At 45.8% G+C, this 23,659-nt stretch overlaps 1 protein-coding gene across 1 annotated transcript; it reads left to right on the forward strand.

Moving 5' to 3' along the window:
* Positions 1-23,094, forward strand: LOC112869565 (signal-regulatory protein beta-1-like). The gene is made up of 6 exons (XM_086701852.1): positions 1-124; positions 13,656-14,012; positions 15,989-16,309; positions 16,888-17,226; positions 20,022-20,162; positions 20,639-23,094. Exons 1-5 carry the CDS (start codon positions 55-57, stop codon positions 20,120-20,122), a joined length of 1,188 nt encoding a protein of 395 aa, XP_086557978.1. The 5' UTR covers positions 1-54; the 3' UTR covers positions 20,123-20,162; positions 20,639-23,094.
* Positions 23,095-23,659: the final 565 nt, after the last annotated feature.

The raw sequence follows: 23,659 nt of genomic DNA on the forward strand, positions 1-23,659 counted from the left end.
CCAATTCTCCCCAGCACACACATTTGCACAGTGCAGAGTCCCCAGGCCTCCACAATGTCGGACCCTGCCTCCCGGCCCCACTCTCCTCCTCACCTGCTGCTGGCTCTGCTGTTGGGAGTTATAGGTAAGCATTGCCTTGGGTACAATCCCCTTTCCCTACCCCTTCAACCTCACCCATGTCCCTGGACATGAAGGGAGGGCCTCCAGGTAAGCACAGGTGTGCTACCCAGGGCTGCCACAGAAGACCAAGGACTGGGTGTCATCTGAGAACAGGAAATCGGGGATCTGAGCATTCGTCACCTACAGCTTGTTACCAGAGGCATCCAGACAGTGGAGGCTTCAATCTGTCACAAGGACCAGTTTGTAGGTATTAAATGATCTAAGTCTCACAACACCCCTGCCTGATAGCTAGGACTGTACTCCTGATTGGCAGATGGAGAAATTCAGGCAGAGAGAGTTAATGGCCCAATGTCAGCTACCTAAGTCAGTGCATCTGCCGGGATTCACGTCCAGGCCACCCAGCTGCACGGTTCATTCTTTTCACCATGTTATGCTGCTCGGCTTCTCGGTGGAGGCTAACTAAACAAACATCAGAAAATACAGAGAGGGAAACAGAAGAAGAGGCATCACTTAGCACACTCCGAGGTCTCCAGAGTTCCAGTTCTGCTGTGTGTCCTCCCAAACTTTGGTTAACGATGTGTTGGGTGATTCCTATGCGCCAAATCTTTTACTCGGCTTTTAACATGTATGATAATTTCATGGAATCCTCAAAGTGATCTGTATGCTAGCATGCTGGGCCACACTTCATGTATACTTGGGAATGCACTTGTGTATGTGTGTGTGTACATGTTTGGGCATGAGGAAGGGTGCACACGTGGGTATGGGATATCTGAAAACGCTTTCTTTTTTTTTTTTTTTTTAATTTTTTTTTCAACGTATTTTATTTATTTTTGGGACAGAGAGAGACAGAGCATGAACGGGGGAGGGGCAGAGAGAGAGGGAGACACAGAATGGGAAACAGGCTCCAGGCTCCGAGCCATCAGCCCAGAGCCCGACGCGGGGCTCGAACTCACGGACCGCGAGATCGTGACCTGGCTGAAGTCGGACGCTTAACCGACTGCGCCACCCAGGTGCCCCTGAAAACGCTTTCTTATCGATTTCCTCACGCCACGTCCACTCTACGTGAAATGCACATTGAACAGATGTTTGGTTCCCTGTCTCTCAGCTCCTCACCCACTTTTTCTACTTCTCTAAACTACTGCTCACCATCCACCAAGCTCTTAAGACAAGCAAACTTCTCTCTGGGTAGAAGGAGTAGAACTTTGTGCGTTACTACCTTGGAGGTCCTCCATGCTGGACCGGAGTGGGGAGGAAAAAAGGGGGCACAAGATACCGAGGATCCTGCCTGTATGATCTGCACCTGTAATCATATCCTGATCCCAACCATCTAGTGTCAGCTGATGCCTCCAGGCCTCAGGAAATCTCATGTGTAATCACTTTCCAATTTCCTGAGCACTCACCATGTTCCACACACACTTAGAAACGCTTGTGTCTGTTATGTCCTGTGAACTTTGCACACAAGGTAAACATTTTCGTCCCCCTGGCTTACAGATAAGAAAAAGGAAGCACAGAAAATCCAAGGTCACTCAGTAGTGAATGGTAGGGCTACAATTTTTTTCTTTTTTAATTTTTAAATTTACATCCAAGTTAGTTAGCATATAGTGCAACAATGATTTCAGGAGTAGATTCCTTAATGTCCCCTTGCCCATTTAGCCCATCCGCCATCCCACAATCCCTCCAGCACCCTTATGTTTGTTCTGTACATTTATGAGTCTCTTATGTTTTGTCCTCCGCCCTGTTTTTATATTGTTTTTGCTGCCGTTCCCTTATGTTCATCTGTTTTGTATCTTAAATTCCTCATATGAGTGAAGTCTTTCTCTGACTAACTAGTTTCTCTTAGCATTGTACTCTCTACCATCCACATAGCTGCATATGGCAAGATTTCATTCTTTTTTTTTTTTTTCAACGTTTATTTATTTTTGGGATAGAGAGAGACAGAGCATGAACGGGGGAGGGGCAGAGAGAGAGGGAGACACAGAATTGGAAACAGGCTCCAGGCTCTGAGCCATCAGCCCAGAGCCTGACGCGGGGCTCGAACTCACGGACCGCGAGATCGTGACCTGGCTGAAGTCGGACGCTTACCCGACTGCGCCACCCAGGCGCCCCAGATTTCATTCTTTTTGATTGCCAAGTAATACTCTTTTGTATGTATGTATATGTAATATGATATCTTCTTTATCCATTCATCTGCCGATGGACATTTGGGCTCTTTCCATACTTTGACTATTGTTGATAGTGCTGCTATAAAATCGGGGTGCGTGTGTCCCTTCAAAACAGCACACCTGTATCCCGTGGATAAATACCTAGTAGTGCAATTGCTGGGTCACAGGGTAGTTCTATTTTTCGTTTTTTGAGGAACCTCCATACTGTTTTCCAGAGCGGCTGCACCAGCTTGCATTCCCACCAATAATGCAAAAGAGATCCTCTTTCTCTGCATCCTTGCCAACATCTGTTGTTGCCTGAGTTGTTAATGTTAGCCATTCTGACAGGTGTAAGGTGGTATCTCATTGTGGTTTTGATTTGTATTTCCCTGATGAGGAGTGATGTGGAGGATTTTTTCATGTGTCTGTTTGCCATCTGGATGTCTTCTTTGGAGAAGTGTCTATTCATGTCTTTTGCCCATTTCTTCACTGGATTATTTGTTTTTTGGATGTTGAGTTTGATAAGTTCTTTATAGATTTTGGATACTAACCTTTTACTTGATATGTCATTTGCAAATATCTTCTCCCATTCCATCGGTTTCCTTTTAGTTTTGCTGATTGTTTCCTTCACTGTGCAGAAACTTTTTATTTTGATGAGGTCCCATAGTTCATTTTTGCTTTTGTTTCCCTTGCCTCTGGAGATGTATTGAGTAAGAAGTTGCTGTGGCCGAGGTCAAAGAGGTTTTTGCTTGTTTTCTCCTCTGGGATTTTGAGGGCTTCCTGTCTTACATTCAGGTCTTTCATCCACTTTGAGTTAATTTTTGTGAATGGTTGTAAGAAAGTGGTCCAGGTTCATTTTTCTGCATGTTGCCGTCCAGTTTTCCCAGCACCATTTGCTGAAGTGACTGTATTCCATTGAATATTCTTTCCTGCTTTATCAAATATTAGCTGGTCATACGTTTGTGGGTCCATTTCTGGGTTCTCTATTCTTTTCCATTGGTCTGTCTGTTTTTGTGCCAGTACCATATTGTCTTGATGATTACAGCTTTGTAATACATCATGAAATCTGAGGTTGTGATGCCTCCAGGTTTGGCTTTCTTTTTCAGGATAGCTTTGGCTATTTGGGGTCATTCCTGGTTCCATCCAAATTTTAGGATTGTTTGTTCTAGCTCTGTGAAGACTGCTGGTGTTATTTTGATAGGGATTGCGGTAGGGCTATGGTTTGAACACAGGCAGTCTGATTCTAGATCTCATGGGTCTAACCATTGCTCTTTTCAAACCCTATGGCCCCACATCAATCCCATGAGATTTCTGCAGATCTGCCAGTGGGTGTAGGGAAGGCGGGGCAGGGGGAGGCGGTGGGTTGCAGTGTAGGGAAGAGCGTTTGTAGTTTGCTTCTCTCAGGTTCTTCTTACTGGGCATATGCAAGTGACTGTTTCCCCCACGTCATCTTCGTTAGAAACTCAGTTTCTCATAATTTCCTGAGAAATTCTCCACTGAAAATGGACTTCATGTCTCAGACAGGGGTTGCACTGGGAAACTTGCACATTGAACAAATATTTACTAGACAACTACTTACTAGGTGTCAGAAGCTGCTATGAACTTAAGGCATACTGGTTATTAAAAGAGAAAAGTAGCTGCCCTCGACGTAGTTATATTGTAGCGGAAGAAAGGACAGGAAACAATAGACATACCAAATAAGTAAATAACAGTATATTAGAAAGTGGTGAGTGTGGGGCGCCTGGGTGGCGCAGTCGGTTAAGCGTCCGACTTCAGCCAGGTCACGATCTCGCGGTCCGTGAGTTCGAGCCCCGCGTCAGGCTCTGGGCTGATGGCTCAGAGCCTGGAGACTGTTTCCGATTCTGTGTCTCCCTCTCTCTCTGCCCCTCCCCCGTTCATGCTCTGTCTCTCTCTATCCCAAAAATAAATAAACGTTTAAAAAAAAAAAAAAAAGAAAGTGGTGAGTGTGAGGAAAAAAACATGATAGTACAGCTGGCTAAGATAATGAGAGACTCTTTAGGGTAGGATGTATTTAAAGAGGCAGCCTGGGTGGGCATCACTGAGAAGGGAGATTTGAGCAAGATTATAAGAAGGTGGGGGTGTGGGCCATGTGATCTTCTGGAAGAAAAGCCTTCCTGAACAGCATGGGAACAGCATGTGCACATGCCCTGACCCTCCCGCTCTGTTCAAGGATTTGGGCTTTTACTCTGAGTGAAACGGTTGCCATTGCAAAGTTTTGAAGACACAAGTGGCATGATGCGACATGAGTTTTAACTTATTCTAGGATTTGGTTGAGATTAGACTACCACAGGGCATACATAGAAGGAACTAGAGCATTCAAAAGCTTCCTGCATTCATGCAAACAAGGACATATGGTGTGCACCAAGACAGCAGCCAGGACAGAAAGGGGAAAGAGGTCAGATTGTGGGTGCATGCAGAAGGGGATCTCCTGATACATAGGATTTGGGGTGGAAAGAGAGGCTCCCGAGGGTTTGGACCTGAGCGTCTGGGAGAATAAAGGTGCCTCAGCTGAGATGTACAAGGACGTATTGGAAACCGAGTTCAGTTTGGGACGAGTTAACTGTGAGAAGTTTACCTCTATCGAAGTAAAGTGGTGAGTGGCTGGTCAGACATACAAATCCAGAGTTCAAGGGCAAGGCCTGGGCCAGACATGGAAATATGAGGATTACAGATACACAGATGGCAGAGTTTACACCTCTCCCTGGCTCCTCTTGACCCTCTAATCCCTCTCACCTCCTCCCTCCCCTGTTCCCTCCATTTCCTTCCCCAAGATGCATGCTTATTTCTTCCCATTTGTCTTAGCAGTTCGGCTTCCTGACCCCAACTTTCCTCTCCAGACTTACAGATCAAACCACCTGATGCTCTTGGCACACCCAAGACTTGCCTGTGATAGTACGTACCCTCCTTAGGAGGCATGGTTGGTTTCAAATTGTGCTAAGCGCAGGGTTTTACCAGCTCACACTCTGTAAGAGCGAACCACACCTTTTCTCCCTGAGTAGCTAAGAAATAGAAAAGAACACAGGATGTATGTATGTGTGGTTTCCAGTAGCCCTCTCCTCTGATGTATATGCCTGCCTAGTTTTTAGGACACTTCAAAAGGAAGGAAATATTTTGTATTTCTCTATGTCTTGAGAGATTGGCTAGTCACTTAGGCAGTGAAATCCAACTGTAAAGTCTTGCACTTGCAGTGAAATGAATGCCCCCAAAATGACTGTGTCCCTTCAATGTATAACTCAAGGTCCCGACATAGGCCACCTCCCACAACTCTTTTCAGAACACGGAAAAATTTGCAGACTACTATTTCCTTTGTTTAGGTGTTCCCATGGTGCTATGTCCTCCTTCAAGGACAGGTTTCTCAAATCTACCAGTCCCTGGAACAATACATTTTCTTTGTCCTCGAGCCATTTAGTCCAACTCAAAGGCTCTACATGGGGCGATCACCTTCTCCGAAGCCATATTTCTAATTATGCTCAACTACACATCACATAAAATCTACCCTCTCACCATTTTGAAGGGTATAAGCCAGTGGCCTCACGTACATTCACAAAGTTGGGAAGTCAGCACCACTGTGCATTTCAGGAACTTTTTCAACAACCGAAGCAGACACTTTGCATCCATTAAACAAGAATTCTCCATTCCGTCTTCCCCCACAGCCACCGATAATCTCTGTTCTACTTTTTTGTATCTATGAATCTGTCTCTTCTAGGTACTTCATGTAAGTGGCATCATATATGTGTCCTTTTGTATGTGGCATATATCACATAGAATGACATTTAAGTTCATCCATATCATAGTACATATCAGACTATTAAGACTGAATATAATTCCATTGTATATATCTATCAACATTTTGTGTATGCACTCATCTATGGATAGAAATGAGTTCTTTTTCTGGGGCACTAGAGTGGCTCAGTCAGTTAAGTGTCTGACTCTTGGTTTCGGCTCAGGTCATGATCTCACGGTTTTGTAGGTTCGAGGTCCATGACAGGCACTGTGCTGACAGTGTGGATTAGGATTCTGTCTTAGGATTCTGTGTGTGTCTCTCTCTCTGCCCCCCACCCCACTGGTGATTTCTCTGTCTTTCTCAAAATAAATAAACTTAAAAAAAAGAATAAATGAGTTTTTCCTCCTTCCAGTTATTATGAATAATGCTATTATGAACATGGATGTACAAATGTCTGATTACATACCTGTAATTTGGTGGGTATTTACCCAAGATTGGAATATTTGGATCATATGGTAATTCTATATTTAAATTTTCATGAAAAAAAACACTGTTTCCACAGTGGCTGCACCATTTTATATTCCTACCAACCATGTACAAGAGTTTCAATTTCTACAGCTTACTCAATCCTTATTTTCTGATTTTTTAATTTCCTTGTATTTTGGTTTTGCTTTGTTGTGTTTGATAAAAGCCATTCTCAGGGATGAAGGGGTATCTCATTGTGGTTCGGATTTTCATTTTTCTAATGACTAGTGATGTTCAACATCTTTTCATGTGCTTACTCACCATTTAAATATCTTCTTTGAAGAAATGCCTATTCTAGTCCTAAGTCCTTTTTTTTTTTTTTAATTTTTTTTCAACGTTTTTTATTTATTTTTGGGACAGAGAGAGACAGAGCATGAACGGTGGAGGGGCAGAGAGAGAGGGAGACACAGAATCGGAAACAGGCTCCAGGCCCTGAGCCATCAGCCCAGAGCCTGATGCGGGGCTCGAACTCAAGGACCGCGAGATCGTGACCCGGCTGAAGTCGGACGCTTAACTGACTGCGCCACCCAGGCGCCCCCTAAGTCCTTTTTTTAATTGGGCTGTTCATTATTTAGTTGTTGAATTATAGTTCTTTATATATGCTGGCTATTAATCCTTTCTGAGACACATGCTTTGCAAATATTTTCTCCCATTCTGAGTTCTCTTTCACTTTTGATATTGCCCTTTGCTGCACAAAAGTTTTTTTTTTGTTTTTGTTTTTTTTAAGTTTAAGTATTTATTTTAAGAGAGAGAGCATAGGAGCAGGGGAGGGACAGAGAGAGAGGGACAGAGAGACAATCTCAAGCAGGCTCCACATAGCCAGCATAGAGCCCTATGTGGGGCTTGAATTCATGAATCATGGGATCATTTCCTGAGTTAGAATCAGACACATAACTGATTAGCTACCCAAGAGCCCCCGCACAAAAGTTTTTAATTTTGACGAAGTCCAAGTCATATATATTTTTTTTTTTTAATTTTTTTTTTCAACGTTTATTTATTTTTGGGACAGAGAGAGACAGAGCATGAACGGGGGAGGGGCAGAGAGAGAGGGAGACACAGAATCAGAAACAGGCTCCAGGCTCTGAGCCATCAGCCCAGAGCCTGACGCGGGGCTCGAACTCACGGACCGCGAGATCGTGACCTGGCTGAAGTCGGACGCTTAACCGACTGCGCCACTCAGGCGCCCCAAGTCATATATATTTTTATTTTGTTTTGTGCACTTTTGGTTTCTATCCAAGAAATCATTGCCATATTTGCCTACGTGGCTCAGTCGGTTAAGCATCTGACTTCAGCTCAGGTCATGACCTCGTGGTCTGTGGGTTCGAGCCCTGTCAGGTTCTGTGCTGACAGCTCAGAGCCTGGAGCCTGCTTCAGATTTTTGTCTCCCTCGCTCTCTGCCCCTCCCCTGCACAGGCTCTGGCTCTCTCTCTCTCTCTCTCTCTCTCTCTCTCTCTCTCGCTCTTTCTCAAAAATAAATAAACATTAAAAAATTAAATTAAAAAATTAAAGAAATCATTTCCAAACCCAACATCATAAATTCTGCCTAGAGTTTTGTCTCTGAATTTTATTGATTTAGCTCTTACATTTAGGTCCCTTTATCCAATTTGAGCTTGTTTATCTATATAGAGTAAGGTGAAGGTTCAACTCCTTTGTTTGCATGTGGATATCCAGTTTTCCCAGCGTCTCATGTTGGAAAGATTACTCTTTCCCCCATTGAATGGTCTTGGCACTCTTGTTGAAAATCTTTTGACCATATATGTGAGGGTTTATTTCTAGGCTTTCTATTCTATTTCATTGCTCTATCCCTCTATTCTTTTCAGTACTATAGTACTTTAATTATTATACTATGTAGTAGGTTTTCAAATCAAGAAATGTGAGGTTTCCAACTACACTCTTTTCCAGGATTGTTTGGTGATCTTGGGTCCCTTGAGATTGCATATGAATTCTAGAATGGGCTTTTCCATTTCTGAAAAAAAAAAAAAATGCCGCGGGGGTTTTGATAACAATTGTATTGAATCTGTAGATTGCTTTAGGTAGTATTGACATCTTAACAATATGAAGTCTTCCGATGCACGAACAGAGGAAGTTTTTCCATTTTTTATGTCTTCTTTCATTTCTTTCAGCAAAAACATTTTACACGTTTTGGTGTACAAGTCTTTCATCCCCATGTGAGAATTTACTCCGAAGCATTTTATACTATTTGATGTTAGTGTAAGTGGAATTATTCGCTAATCCCTTTCGAACTGGTCACCACTCGCTTATAGAAATGCACTTGATTTTTGAATGTTGATCTTTTTTTTTTTCCAAGATTTTCTTTAAATTCAAGTTAGTGAACATCTAGTGCAGTCTTGGCTTCAGGAGTAGAACCCAGGGATTCATCTCTTACATATGACACCCAGTGCTCGTCCCAAAAAGTTACCTCCTTACTGTCCATCACTCATTGAGCCCATCTCCCCAACCACCTCCCCTACAGCCACCCTCGGTTTGTTCTCTGTATTTAAGAGTGTCTTGTGGTTTGCCTCCCTGTTTTTATCTCATTTTTCCTTTCCTTCCCCTATGTTCATCTGCTGAGTTTCTCAGATTCCACATATGAGTGCACTCATTTGGTATCGGTCTTTGTCTGACTTATTCAGCTTGGCATTACATCCTCTAGTTCCATCCGCGTTGTTCCAAGTGGCAAGATTTCGTGCTTTTTCTCGCTGCATAGTATTCCATTGCATATACATACTACATCTTCTTTATCCATTCCTCAGTTGATGGACATTTGGGCTCTTTCCATGATTTGGCTATTGTTGATAGCGTTGCTATAAACATTGGAGTTCATGTGCCCCTTCAAATCAGCATTTTTGTATCCTTTGGACAAATATATAGTAGTGCAACTGCTGGCTCATAGGGTAGTTCTATGTTTAATTTTTTTTTTTTATTTTTAATGTTTGTTTTCGAGAGAGAGAGTGAGCTTGAGCCAGGGGAGGGGCAGACAGAGGGAGACACAGAATCTGAAGCAGGCTCCAGGCTCCGAGCTGTCAGCACAGAACCCGACACGGGGCTCGAACTCACGAGCTGTGAGGTCATGACCTGAGCCGAAGTTGGACACTCAACCAACTGAGCCGCCCAGGCGCCCCTCTATGTTTAATTTTTTGAGGAACCTCCATACTGTTTGCCATGACGGCTGCATCAGTTTGCATTCCCACAAACAGTCCAAGTGTTCCTCTGTGTTGTTTTCCTATTTGCATTTTATTTATCTCTACACTAGTGTTTTCTATTTCCTTCATTCTGCTACCTTCAGGTTTATTTTTCCTCTTCTTTTTCTGATTTCTCAAGGTCCATAGTTGTTAACTGAATTGTGATCTTTCCTCTCTTTGAATGTAGGCATTACGGCCATAAATTTCCCTCTAGAGCTGCTTTCACTGCAGATTGTAGGCTTTGGCAAGTTGTGTTTCCATTTTCATTCATCTCAAGGTGTTCTCTAAATTCCCTTGTGATTCCTTTTTGCTTAATTTTTGCTTTTTTTAAGAATGAGTTCTTTTATTGCTATAAATTTGAGAATATACTATTTCTTGTTCTGTTGTTGATTTCTAGTTTTATTTCACAAACTGTTTCACCAGTTCAGTGCTTGAAAAGTCCTTCTTCCAGATTCCAGTAAATTGCCTGCTTCTCAGCCTGTGTAGCAATGGCTCATACAAAAGTTTTTTTACAGTAACTGGTTTCTGTAATAGTCTGGGGATACATATGTGGTAGACAGAACAATGTCCCCCACAAAGAAGCCCGTTTTATAACGCCTAGACCTGTGAATAGTTTTCTCTTATATGCCAAAAAAGATTTTGCAGAAGTGATTAACTGGAGACTATTAAGTGGGGAGATTATCCGAGATTATCAAAGTGGCCCAAATATATTCACAAGAGTCCTTATAAGAATGAGGTAGGGAAGTCAAAATTAAAGAAGCACAGGTGACAAGACAGGCAAGAATTTGGAGTGACTGGAAGATGTGAAACCATGAGAAAAGGATTGTGGGCAGCTTCTAGAATTTGGAAAGACAAAAACCCTAACTCCAGAAGAAATGCAGCTCAGCTGACCCTTGATTTTAACTCAGCAACACCAATTTTGGACTTCTGACCTCAAGAATTATAAGATAATAAACTTCTGTAGGTTTTGCCATTAAGTTTTAAATAATTTGTTATGGAGCACATTGGTGGTTCAGTAGGTTAAACATCCAACTTCGGCTCAGGTCATGATTTCACGGTTTGTGAGTTTGAGCCCCACGTTGGACTCTGTGCTGACAGCTCAGAGCCTGAAGCCTGCTTCAGATTCTGTCTCCCTCGCTCTCTGCCCCTCCCCTGCTCGCGCTCTGTCTCTCTCTCAAAAATAAATAAACATTAAAAACCTAAAAAAATAATTTGTTGTAATAGCATTCAGAAACTAAAATAATATGATTATGATTCAGCAAAGTCACAGGGTACAAAATCAATGTACAGAAATTGGCTGCATTTTTATACACCAATAATGAAGCAACAGAAAGAGAAATACAGAAACTGATCCCATTTACAATTTCACCAAGAACCATAAAACACCTAGGAATAAACCTAACCAAAGATGTAAAAGATCTGTATGCTGAAAACTGTAGAAATCTTATGAAGGAAATTGAAGAAGACACAAAGTAATGGAAAACCATTTTGTGCTCATGGATTGGAAGAATAAATATTGTTAAAATGTTAATACTACCCAAAGCAATCTACACATTCAATGCAATCCCAATCAAAATTGCACTGGCATTCTTCTCTAAGCTAGAACAAACAATCCTACAATTTGTATCGAACTGCAAAAGACCCCAAATAGCAAAAGTAATATTGAAGAAGAAATCCAAAGCAGGAGGCAACACACTCCCAGACTTTAGCCTCTACTACAAAGCTGTAATCATCAAGACAGTAGGGTATTGGCACAAAACAGACACACAGACAAATGGAATAGAATAGAGAACCCAGAACTGGACCACAAATGTATGCCCAACTAATCTTTGACAAAGCAGGAAAGAGCATCCAATGAAAAAGACAGTCTCTTTAACAAATGGTGCTGGGAGAACTGGACAGCAACATGCAGAAGAAGGAAACTAGACCACTTTTTTACACCATGCACAAAAATAAACTCAAAATGGATGAAACCCCTGAATATGAGACAGGAAACCATCAAAACCCTAGAGCAGAAAGCAGGCAACAACCTCTTTGACCTCAGCCGCAGCAATTTCTTATTCAACACATCTCCAAAGGCAAGGGAGTTTAAAGCAAAAATGAACTATTGGGACCTCATCAAGATAAAAAGCTTCTGCACTGCAAAGGAAACAATCATAAAACTAAAAGCAACCGACAGAATGGGAGAAGATATTTGCAAATGACATATTAGATAAAGGGCTAGTATCCAAAATGTATAAAGAACTCAACAAACTCCACACCCAAAAAACAAATAATCCAGTGAAGAAATGGGCAGAAGACATGAATAGACACTTTTCCAAAGAAGACATCCAGATGGCCAACAGATACATGAAAAGAAGCTCAACATCACTTCTCATCAGGGAAATACAAATCAAAGCCACACTGAGATACCACCCCACACCGGTCAGAGTGGCTAAAATGAACAAATCAGGAAACTACAGATGCTGGCGAGGATGTGAAGAAACGGGAACCCTCTTGCAATGTTGGTGGGAATGCAAACTGGTGCAGCCGCTCTGGAAAACAGTATGAAGGTTCCTCAAAAAATTAAAAATAGGACTACCCTATGACCCAGCATACAGGGATTGTATTTACCCAAGGGATACAGGAGTGCTGATGCATAGGGGCACATGTACCCCAATGTTTATAGCAGCATTTTCAACAATAGCCAAAGTATGGAAAGAGCCTAAATGTCCATCAACTGATGAATGGATAAAGAAGATGTGGCTTCTACATACAATGTAGTACTACTTGGCAATGAGAAAATGAAATCTGGCCATTTGCAGCAACGTGGATAGAATTGGAAGGTATTATGCTGAGTGAAATAAGTCAGTCAGAGAAAGACAGATATCATATATTTTCACTCATATGTGGATCTTGAGAAACTTAACAGAAGACCATGGGGGAAGGAAGGGGGGAAAATAGTTACAAACAGAGAGGGAGGGAGACAACTCATAAGAGACTCTTAACTACAGAGAACAAATTGAGGGGGGATGGGGGGATGGGGGAGAGGGGAAAGTAGGGGATGGGCATTGAGGAGGGCACTTGTTGGGACGAGCACTGGGTGTTGTATTAAGCCCAACTGGAATAAACTATATTAAAAAAAAATAATAGGGGCGCCTGGGTGGCGCAGTCGGTTAAGCCTCCGACTTCAGCCAGGTCACGATCTCGCGGTCCGGGAGTTCGAGCCCCGCGTCGGGCTCTGGGCTGATGGCTCAGAGCCTGGAGCCTGTTTCCGATTCTGTGTCTCCCTCTCTCTCTGCCCCTCCCCCGTTCATGCTCTGTCTCTCTCTGTCCCAAAAATAAAAATTTAAAAAAAAAAATAATAATAATAATATGATTATGATATAAGAAAAAAAACCCACAGATTTTTGAAAGAATATTTTACTGCTCATTTAACTACATGTTTGTGTGTGTTGAAAGCTCTGCCCATCACTGCCACCCAATTATCCAGGCTGCTAGAACAGACCCCAGCATGTGCACGTGCTTGTGAAGGAGGGAAGTTGATCCATAGAGGTTCCAGAAGCTAAACACACAGCCCAGGAACTACATCCATCACTTCTGCTCACACACAATGGTCTAAAGAAATCTCATGGCCCCCCTGAATGCAAGAGACCAGAAAGTGTAACACCCGAGGGGCCAGAACATAGACAAGCAGGATCATTTGGCGAAGCACAACGCTTTCAGAGAGGGCTGGGGGCCATCCGCCTGCCGTGTGCCACATCACCGAATCTCTCTGGGTTTTGCTTTCCTCGTCTGTAACAGGGTCCCGTGTCACAGGCTCGTCGCGAGGGCTACATCCCGTGTACACGCAGCGGGCTGGGCTCACGGTGTGCACTCAGTGAAAGCTGTTGTGGATAAACACTTGAGCGGACGGACAGGATCGCACAAGGATGGTAAGTAGCTGTCTTGTTCTCCCTCCAGGTGTGTCAGATGAGATGGAACTGCAGGTGATCCAGCCCGAGAAGTCGGTGTCTGTGGCAGCTGGAGAGACAGCCACTCTGCGCTGCACCCTGACCTCCCTGCTCCCCATTGGGAAGGTCGAGTGGTTCAGGGGCACAGGGCCAGGCCGGGAGTTAATCTTCAGTTCTGTCGGATACCTCCACTCCCCCCGAGTAACAACTGTTACAGACATCACAAAGCGAAGCAACCTGGACTTTTCCATCCGCATCAGTAACATCACCCCAGCAGACACGGGAACCTACTACTGTGTGAAGTTCAGGAAACGGGTTCTGGATGTGGAGTTTAAGTCTGGACGAGGCACCCAGGTCATCGTGAGCGGTGAGTATCGCTCCGTCCCCTGGTTGTGACAACAAGTCAATAAGAATGCCCTCCATCACTTGAGCAACAGATAAGGATCAGGTGCTTTGGCGGGTGCCCCTGAATGAGCCCCTTCCACGGATCAGGAAAGTTGAGGCCCGGAGAGGTTGTGCTATTTGCTGAAGGCCCCACGGCTGGTAAACAGTGGGAAAATCTGGAACCTCAGTCTGCAGGCTCCCAGCTCTTCCCTTTTCCAATCCTGACCAGCCTTCTGGTTCCAGTGATGAGGGACTGAAAGTCTGAGTGACTTTCCCCGTTACAAGGCCTCACTTCACCCCTGCCTCTGGAGAGACCTCTGCTTAATGTGGCCAGGGTTCTCCTTACTCAGCACTGACTAAGCACCTGCTGTGTGCATTCTGGGCTCTGGGTGCTGTGGACGTAGCAGAGAACAGAACAGCCAAGGACTTTTCTCTCATGAAGCTTACGTTCCCCTCCCTTCCAATGCAGGTAAATGCACCGAGGGCAGAGAGGGGGGGAATGTGTTTCCTTATAACCGTTCAGAAATATCACAGGGAGAAGAGGCACAGCAGCACTGTTGACTCTGCTACCCCTGCTTGGAAGAGATGCCCGATGTAGGTCATTCGCTGGGGGTCTTTTCGAAAAATGCTCCCGTGATACAGGGACTGACTCTTAACAGTAGCAACTGAGTCCCCCTATACCCCCAGACATAGGGAGGAAACAGGGCTTTATCCTGATTGTGAGGGTGTCACGCAAGTTCCCAGTGGGTATGTCCCTTGCCTGGTCACCGCAGCCAGTACCAGTGCCTGGGCTCCCAACCAGGTCTGCCATCCTGGCTCTGGGACCTCTGAGGAGTCATCCCCACATTGGGCTCAGTGTCCTCGCATGTCTATGACAACACAGCCCCACAGCGCCGCTGCAGGGACTGAGTGAGCGAATGCATGTAAGTAGCTTATGACAGGACCTGGCATGCGGTGGCTGTCCCGTGAATGCTGGGGACAAACCACAGACCCCATCACAAGGCAGGCACGGGCCTGAAGGAGCTGAGGGTCAGGGAGTCAGCCTAGCATCAGGGGCCTGAGACACTCCCAATACAACCAATCACAGCGCTTTGTCCCTCTAGGGGTGTCAGGGCTGCTGGTGTTTTCATGACTTGACTTACTCATGTGACACCTCCTACCTATGTCCTCAGAATGTTTGCTGAGTTTTAGAAAGGAAGTTGAACATTCACAAATACACATATCTGCAATATGTGCCCTCTGACGACTGTTCTAGAAGGTGTTTGGTAATAAGGGACAATTTGGAGACCCCCTATAGGACCTTCTGAAATGCCCTCCCTCTCGAGTCACTGATGTGTGTGTTCCCAGGACACAAGAGGGCTTCTGCCTGCTCCGTAGGCCGGTGTCTCTGTCCTTGAAATTGATTCACGATTGAAAAATTAACCATCTTTGGCTTTCTCAGCACTCCGTGATCTTGGTTTTCAACCCGACACTGACCCAAGAGAAGAACGCAGATTCAGAAAAACAACCCTTCATTCCCTCCCTCTCGGTTTCAGGGATTTGAGATGAGACCCTATGGAATATTTGTGGAAAGAGTGAAAACTAGAGTAAATTCACAAATACCTGAAGGGAGAGCTCCAGGTATAAGTTAAGTTTGGGATAAAGACAGATCCGAGTTTGGTCCTGGAGAAGCATTTTCAGTGTTAAATTCAAAGCAAAACTGCCTGTATTTGCCTCACGTGCCCCTCACTCCCACCCGAGTAGGAGAAAGGCCCGCGGTCCCCTCTCACCGGGGGCGCTGGGCTTGGCCACGTCCAGGCCTACGGGAGGCTGGCCACCTGGTTCCGGCTCTCCTCGGGGCCCCCTCCACCCCTGCAGGGCTGGAAAATAATCCGTGAGGGTTCTGCACAGTGTCACATACCTGTCGTTGGTGAGGATGACCACAGTCATGCTTACTGCTCGTAAATGCTCCTCTTGTAGCCAAACCCTCTCCCCCCGTGGTGTCGGGTCCCACGGCCAGGGCCACACCTGAGCAGACTGTGAGCTTCACCTGCGAGTCCCACGGCTTCTCCCCCAGAAACGTCACCCTGAAATGGTTCAAAAACGGGAATGAGCTGGCAGCCTCCCAGACCACCGTGGACCCAGAGGGAGACAGCGCTTCCTACAGCATCTCCAGCACAACCACGCTGCCGCTGGCCCCGGGGGACGTTCGCTCCCAGGTCACCTGCGAGGTGGCCCACGTGACCCTGCAGGGGGGCCCTCCTCTTCGTGGGACTGCCAACTTGTCCAAGACCCTCCGAGGTAGATGCCCGTCACCCCCAGCCCAAGCCCAGCTCCGGCCCCCAAGCCTCCCAGCCTGCCCCTCCCCCACTCCGTGCTCCCAGCCTTCCATCCCCTGGAACCTGCCTCCTGACAGACCCTCCCAACCACCGGGCACCCAGGGGTACCGTCACCTCCTCCTGTTTTAACGGCAGTTCAGGTGAACACCTACTGTGCTAGGTAGTTTGATTTACTTTCCCATAGCCACTCCAATTATTGAGCACCTACTGTAATCCAGCCACTGTGTGCTCAGTGATTTCATGGATTTTGCTAGTTATTCGATTCCAACTGCATGCCGGGGGCTGCATATCTCTATTTCACTCATCATTACCCTAATAGGAGCTACCAGTAGGTACCTTGAGCACCTACTGTGTACTGGGCACTGTGCTTAGGGATTTCACTCGCATGCAAAGCCTACCCTCAGTGTTTGAGCACCAGCTGTATGCCTAGCACTGATCTGGGTGATTCCCTTGCTGCGTGGGGGGACCTAAGTTCTCGAGCCCCTCCCCGGTGATGTGTCTGTTCCATGAGGTCAGAGCTTCTGCTCTGTGCTGTTTCAGTTCCACCCACGTTGGAGGTTGCCCAGCAACCCGTGACAGGGGACCAGGTGAAGGTCATTTGCCAAGTGAAGAAGTTCTACCCCCAGCGCCTCCAGCTGACCTGGTTGGAGAACGGAAACGTGTCCCGAACAGAAACGGCCTCGACGGCCTCGAACCTCATAGAGAACAAGGATGGGACCTTTAACTGGACGAGCTGGCTCCTGGTGAATTTATCCGCCCACAGGGAAGATGTGGTTTTCACCTGCCAGGTGCAGCATGACGGGCAGCCCGAGGTCACCAAAACCCATACCCTTGTGGTCTCTGCCCACCAGAAGGACCAGGAAGCCCATACGACCCATGGTGAGTCCGAGATGCCAACTGACCTGGCACTTTAAATTCTATCTTTTCGGGGCGCCTGGGTGGCGCAGTCGGTTAAGCGTCCGACTTCAGCCAGGTCACGATCTCGCGGTCCGTGGGTTCGAGCCCCGCGTCAGGCTCTGGGCTGATGGCTCAGAGCCTGGAGCCTGTTTCCGATTCTGTGTCTCCCTCTCTCTCTGCCCCTCCCCCGTTCATGCTCTGTCTCTCTCTGTCCCAAAAATAAATAAACGTTGAAAAAAAAAATTTTTTAATTCTATCTTTTCTTTTTTTATGTGAAAAGCAGTCATTCATGCCTATTATAGAATAATCTAGAGGTCTACGGACATAAACTAGAATTTTGATATGAGCTTCCCTCCCCAAAGCTCGTGCTCCAAGAGTGACCACTGTTAAGATTTTGGTACATAGCTTTTTAGATCTTTTGACAGAAACATGCATTAGAGAAGGAAACAACAGAGGGAGGGAGATGATCTTGTCGCTAGCATCCTGCCTCCTGCACCTTCACCTGACAGTAATTATGTCACCACGCCAGGCCAGCCACCTCCTCCTTCTGTTCGTTCTCACCTGGGCTTCATATCGATCCTTCTTACACCCTTCTAACCCCTTCTCAGGAAAGGTCTGCACTTGCCACTCTGAAATTCTGGACGGGAACCCTGAGGACAGAGTGTTGAGTCTGGACCAGACTCCCTGATGACCATGGATGCTCACAGCACAATCCACCTTTGTCCCCTGCTTTGGGACAACAGGCCAGCAATAATCATGATTACTCACTGCACATTTACTTGATGCCAATTCCAGTTCATTTCTGGTCTTCCTCCTGCTACAACCACCCTGGGAGCTTGGAAGTTTACAGAACCGACTCAGGGAGCAATGGGGGACAGATGGAGACGATGTCCTGCCCTTAGTCCAGGTGATGGGCTAAACCAATCAAGAGAAACCTGAGTCCCCGAGGACAGGGACCACCAGCCTATACGACAAATGTGTTAGAGAAAACAGCTGGGCATTGTCCCAAGGACCTACAGGTCCCCTTTCTATGACCAAATTATATCTTATCTCGCTCTTATAATATATGGAGGAGTTTGAGCCATGTTTCCAGGAGTCTTTGTTCCAGAAGACCTTTCAAAGGCCCATTTCCTTCTAACATACCCCATGACACTGTCCTCATTGCTAGGTCAACACTGGGTCACTGAGTGTCCGTGACCCTGCCACCTAGTAGAGATAGGAAGAGGAGAACAAACAATTTCTCTTAAAACTAGAGGTATGCAGAAGTTGCATAATTGTGTTCACTAGTGACTTAGTCATGGATGCACACTCAGTTGCAAATGGATGTCCATAATTGGGTGGTCATGTGACTAATGACATTGGCTTTTCTACAAAACCAATACCATTACACACTTTGTAAAATTATCAGTAACTCCCTACAACCAGTTATAATGGAATGGATAGTTCTCAAAATTTCTTCTGAGACTTTATTTTGTGCACCAAACTTTGTTTTATTTCATCTCTAAATGCTTAGGAGAACTTTCTTGTGAACCACATGGGACTCCACAACCCTTTATATATATATATATATATATATATATATATATATATATATATATATAATATATATAATATATATATATATATATAAAGAGAATCTGGATAGCTTCATATATATATGTATATATATATATATAGCTACATATATATATATATATATATATATATATATATATATATGAAGAGAATCTGGATAGCTAGGGCTACTCAAATTCTTCATTTCATATTGGATGCTTGTGGCAGGTTGTGCTTTGAGGAAGCTGGTCCATTTTCTTGAGTTGTCCAATTTCTACCCATAGAGTTCTCATCATATTACCTTATTATCGTTTTGCTGTCTGTAGGCTCTGTAGTAATATCCTATTTCTTTCCTGATATTGGAAATATTTATTTTTCCCTTTTTTCATTGTCAGAATTACTAAGAAGTATTTCAATTTTACTAATCTTTTCCACAAACTCTCTTTTGTTTTAGTGATTTTCTCTCTTGTGTATTTTCAATTTCATTAATTTTTCTCCTTTTTCCCTGTTCTGCTTGATTGGGGTTTATTTTGCTCCTCGTTTTTTGAAATGGGAGCTAGGATTGCTGACACTAGTCTTTCTTTGTTTGAATGCCACACCTGGGTCTCCTGTGCTTGGGGATTCAGTAGCATGGAGCCAGGATACCTGGTGCTGCGTTCTTCCAGACTGCCGGCATCTAGACCATCTGCCTTCGTCTTCCACCTTTCAGAGTCCTCCTATTCTTGGACCGTGTGATTTCCAGGGGTCAGTCTTGACCTGACTTTCCTGAACCAGGAAAGCAGGAAGAGACAAATCAACATCACCTCCTCTGGACTGGCTTGGGTTAGACTTTGGTCTTTGGCCTTGCATTGGGGCTCATACAAGGGCTGTTACTTCTGGTGCTTCCAGTGTGTCTGAACTAGCAAGCTTGCTTGTGTGCTAAGACTGGAAATGGGTATTAGGGTTGTCTGGGTTGGAAGGCTGGATGCCTATGTGGCTGACCCTGCTGCACCAAGATGCACAGCCTCCATCCCTTCCCTCAGGAAGGACCCCCGGTAGCCGGAGAAGGGGTGAGCGAGATGAGGTACTTCAACTCTGAATTCTGCCTTGAGCGTCTCACAGGGAGATTCATTAGCTTCAGAGCATTGATGGGTCCAGGTTCCCTCAGATGGAGTAAGTGGAGGCCCCTGGGAGTGGACTCCTGGATCCCTCTCTGATGCTGCCTCCTGTCCCTTCATTTCCAGATCTAGAACTGTCCACTCCACTCCTGGTGGCTCTCTACCTGGGTCCCAAGCTGCTACTGCTGCTCATCACTGTCTCAGTCATCTATGTCCACAGGAAGTAATGGATTGGCTGTGAGTTATGGACAAAGAAGACAGGGCAAGGTCAGTCCAAGAAAGAGCCAGATCAGCAAGAGGGGCAGCCCACAGGTCATACAGGGTCACCGCCCACTTGGAGTAAAGAGCAGGTGAAATAACTCCTTCGATACCCTAAGGGGCCTCAGGAATCCCTCTGGGAGGTTCCAAACTCCCAGGAGGACTCTCAGGTCCTGTAGGAGGTGGGTGGGGTCAAAGGCTGGCAAAGGATGTGCACAGAGGCCTAGGGTTTCTGAGAAGTGAGTGGGCTGACTGAGCAACAGCTGGGTGGAAAATCCCGTGGAGACCATCTCTAGATTATTTGGGCGCAAGGTGTCCACATTTAGAGGAATGCTGACAGGTGCCTGCTGGCTGCTCTGAGGACGGCTCCCGCTCTGACCCTCTGTGGGACAGACTGGAGAGGATGGGGAAGGGGGATCAGGACCTAGGGAGGAAGGTTGAGGAGGCACAGTCCATGTCAGGGACTTTCTGCCCTCTCACTACAGGTGTCCCAGGAGGAAAATAGCACCCAGGACAAAGGAGACATGTGGAGAACATTTCTGGAATGATGCGCAGATAATGAAATGTGAACATGGGTCCACGGCTCCTTCCTTCCTCCCCTGCTACATGCCATCCTCGGTCTCTGCTGCCTCCTTCCTTCCCTGAGGGGCCCAGCCTAAGACAAGGAACAAGTAGAAGCTTCCACAAATCTGCCCCAAATGTCAGCTTCCCCAGAGACCCACCTGCCCACAGTTCCTGCTGCTCCTCTCCCAGTCCTTGATGCCCCCAGAGCTGGTCTTCATACCTGGTCCTGAGCAGGGCAATAGAATGTCTCTGGAGACTGACACATGGATATCCTACTAGAATGTGAGAAACAAGTCACATGTACGCACACCAGGCTATCTCGTATCCTTCTCCTGGGGACCATGGTCATGAAGTACACACTCAAGTCCATGTTCTCACAGGTTATTCCTGCCAACCCTCAGACTCCTAAGCCTTGGTGAGTTCTCCAATGTCTCTCGAATACAAATGAATCCCATCCTGGTTGGAAGAAGAGAAGGGATTCTCCTCCCTCTTTGCCTACATGTCCTTCTATTCAGACCCACAGAGGAATATCTCTTCCTCTCCCTGTGATGGGAACACTACCTCTTCTGTCACCTTCATCCTTCCCGACCTTGTTGCTCACGTACACGTGCTGGCAGTCCAGAAACCTGGACCCTTCCCTGATTTCCTTCTTCGTATCCCGTGTTCAATTCTGCCTTCATAAAGCTATGTGCAGTGGCAAGATGGTAAATGTTCAACAATCCACTTCTCAGGAAGAAAAAGAAGCCCGATTTGTAGTGCTTGTCCACTTCGATGGTGTCTACACTCCTAATGTGGCCAATTTCAAGCTGCCAACAGTGGAACAACTAGCTTGCAAAATTCCTGGAAAGCTCTCAGGAGCGAGGGCAAGCCTCCTCCCGCCCACCAGGGAGCTCCACCCAGCACCTGCACACTGCTCGCTCCCGGGCTGCCCCCTGGTCCCGGCCACCAGCATCCCTTCCTGGACCATTGCCGCGTCCCTAACAGACTCTCCGGGTTCCGCCACAGTGATCCTATGGAAATGGAGGTCAAATTGTCTCCCTTCTGTGCTTCTTCCCCCTACAGATGTGCATGGCTCGGTCTCTCCCCCTTTCAAGTTCTGCTGATATGTCTCTTTATGAAAAGCACCTTCCAAAAACCACCCCATGTAAAATATCAATTCCACTCTCTCACTCTGCATTCCCACAGCTCATACCTGAATTGAACTACTTCCCTAGAACTTAAGATCAGCCAACTTGATAAATGGAAACAGTGCTCACTTTGCACAGTGATACAGGACCAAAACAATGACGGTGCAGCTGAAACCATGAAAAGTGATGCCAGTAATCAGTGGGAAAAGTAATGATTTTTCCGTGACCTTTAGAAACTTTTTTCAACATCTCAGAAACCCTCCAACAGTCAGTTATGAATGTATCGGGACATAAAAAAACAGTAAAACTATTATTCACTTGGTATATGGGCTTTTGAAACATTAGAAACGTTGAAAAGAGAAGAGTTTTATTTGTTTGCAAAGACTTATCAAGAGTAGTTTGCAGAGGGCCTGCCTTCCTCTGATGGCACAGTTTACAATAGAGAGCAAGTGTCTGGATTATCTCCCTCCTTTCTCACTTGGGATCAGCTTCCAACACTCCATCCTTGGCACTTCCGATGCTGTGAAATCTTTACAACATTAATGTGAATATTTGCTGACATCACTTCCTCTGGGACATTGTCACCCCACCCCACCCCCACTTTCCTCAGCGACGTGGTAAGTTTATCCTCACTCTCCTCCTCTGGCTGCATATCTGGATGCTTGGGAACAGTATCCCAGGCCGCATTCCCATGAAGGTCTCTGTGCCTTTATGAACCCCACTCCCATTGAGTTTGAACTTTACCTCCAGCTTCTTCTCTTCTCGTTTCTCCTGTACCCCTTCAGCTTTATGCCCATTCCCTTCTGCCATTTTTTTCACCTTTGTACGTTATGCAGGTTCATCGGGCGGGTGGGGGGGTGGGGAGACCAGGAGACTACACAACCATCTGCTTTGCTATTGTGGGAAATGCATATCACAACCCTAATTATCCTTGCACCCTGATCTCAGATTTTCATGCCCAGAACTGTGAGAAATTAGTTCCTGTTGTACAAGGCATCCAGTTTATGGTGTTTTCTTATAGTAGCCCAAGCCAAGACAAAATCTAAATAAATTATGGACTTTGCTAAATAATAATGTACCAACATGGGTTCATTATAGTAAATGTACCATACTACTGTAAGACGTCAATAAGATGGAAAACTGTGTGCAGCTGTATATTGGAACTCTGTATGATTGTACCAAGTTTTTTCTAAATGTAAAACTGTTACACAAATTAAGTCCATTAAAAAAAAGTCAACATCTTGTCCTCAGCTGGATCTCTGCCTCTCGCACCCCTCTGGGGGACATTGCAAGGAAGTGAATAGTTGGGAGATTTTGTTTCATAACCCAGGTTTTATCTCACTCCAGTTCTGAGGTTCCTTCTCCTCCTTCCTCTGTCCTCTGCCAGAGCTCACTCCAGAGCCAGGCACTCAGAGATCCCAGAAGGAGCTGCTTCTCTGTCCCCATGATAGTCATCCTAAATGTTTCCAAGTGGGAAAGCCCAGGTTAGTCCAGGTGTGCTCAGAGACCTCAAGCCCCCTGGGTGAGTGGGGTAGTTCTAAGGACCTCAATGGGGTGTGTGTGTGTGGAGGGGGGGGGGGTTAATCCATGTGCTGAGGTCGAGGAACAGAGTTGGAAGGGGCTCTGCAGAGCAAGGTGGATGCTGTGATGCACCAGGCCTCAGGAGGTGGCCCTGGGCTGTGACCCTCTTTGAGATGGCCTCAGCTGAGAAGAGCCACCTTGCCCCAGGTCATGCCTGGTAACCTGTCACATCCAGTGGCTCCTCAATATGGGGATATAGAGGCCCAGCCTGCTCACCCCCGCTCAGGACAACTC

This window comes from Puma concolor, chromosome A3 (genome assembly GCF_028749965.1).
Source record: "Puma concolor isolate L17-30 chromosome A3, mPumCon1.1.hap2, whole genome shotgun sequence".
Taxonomy (NCBI): Eukaryota; Metazoa; Chordata; class Mammalia; order Carnivora; family Felidae; genus Puma; species Puma concolor.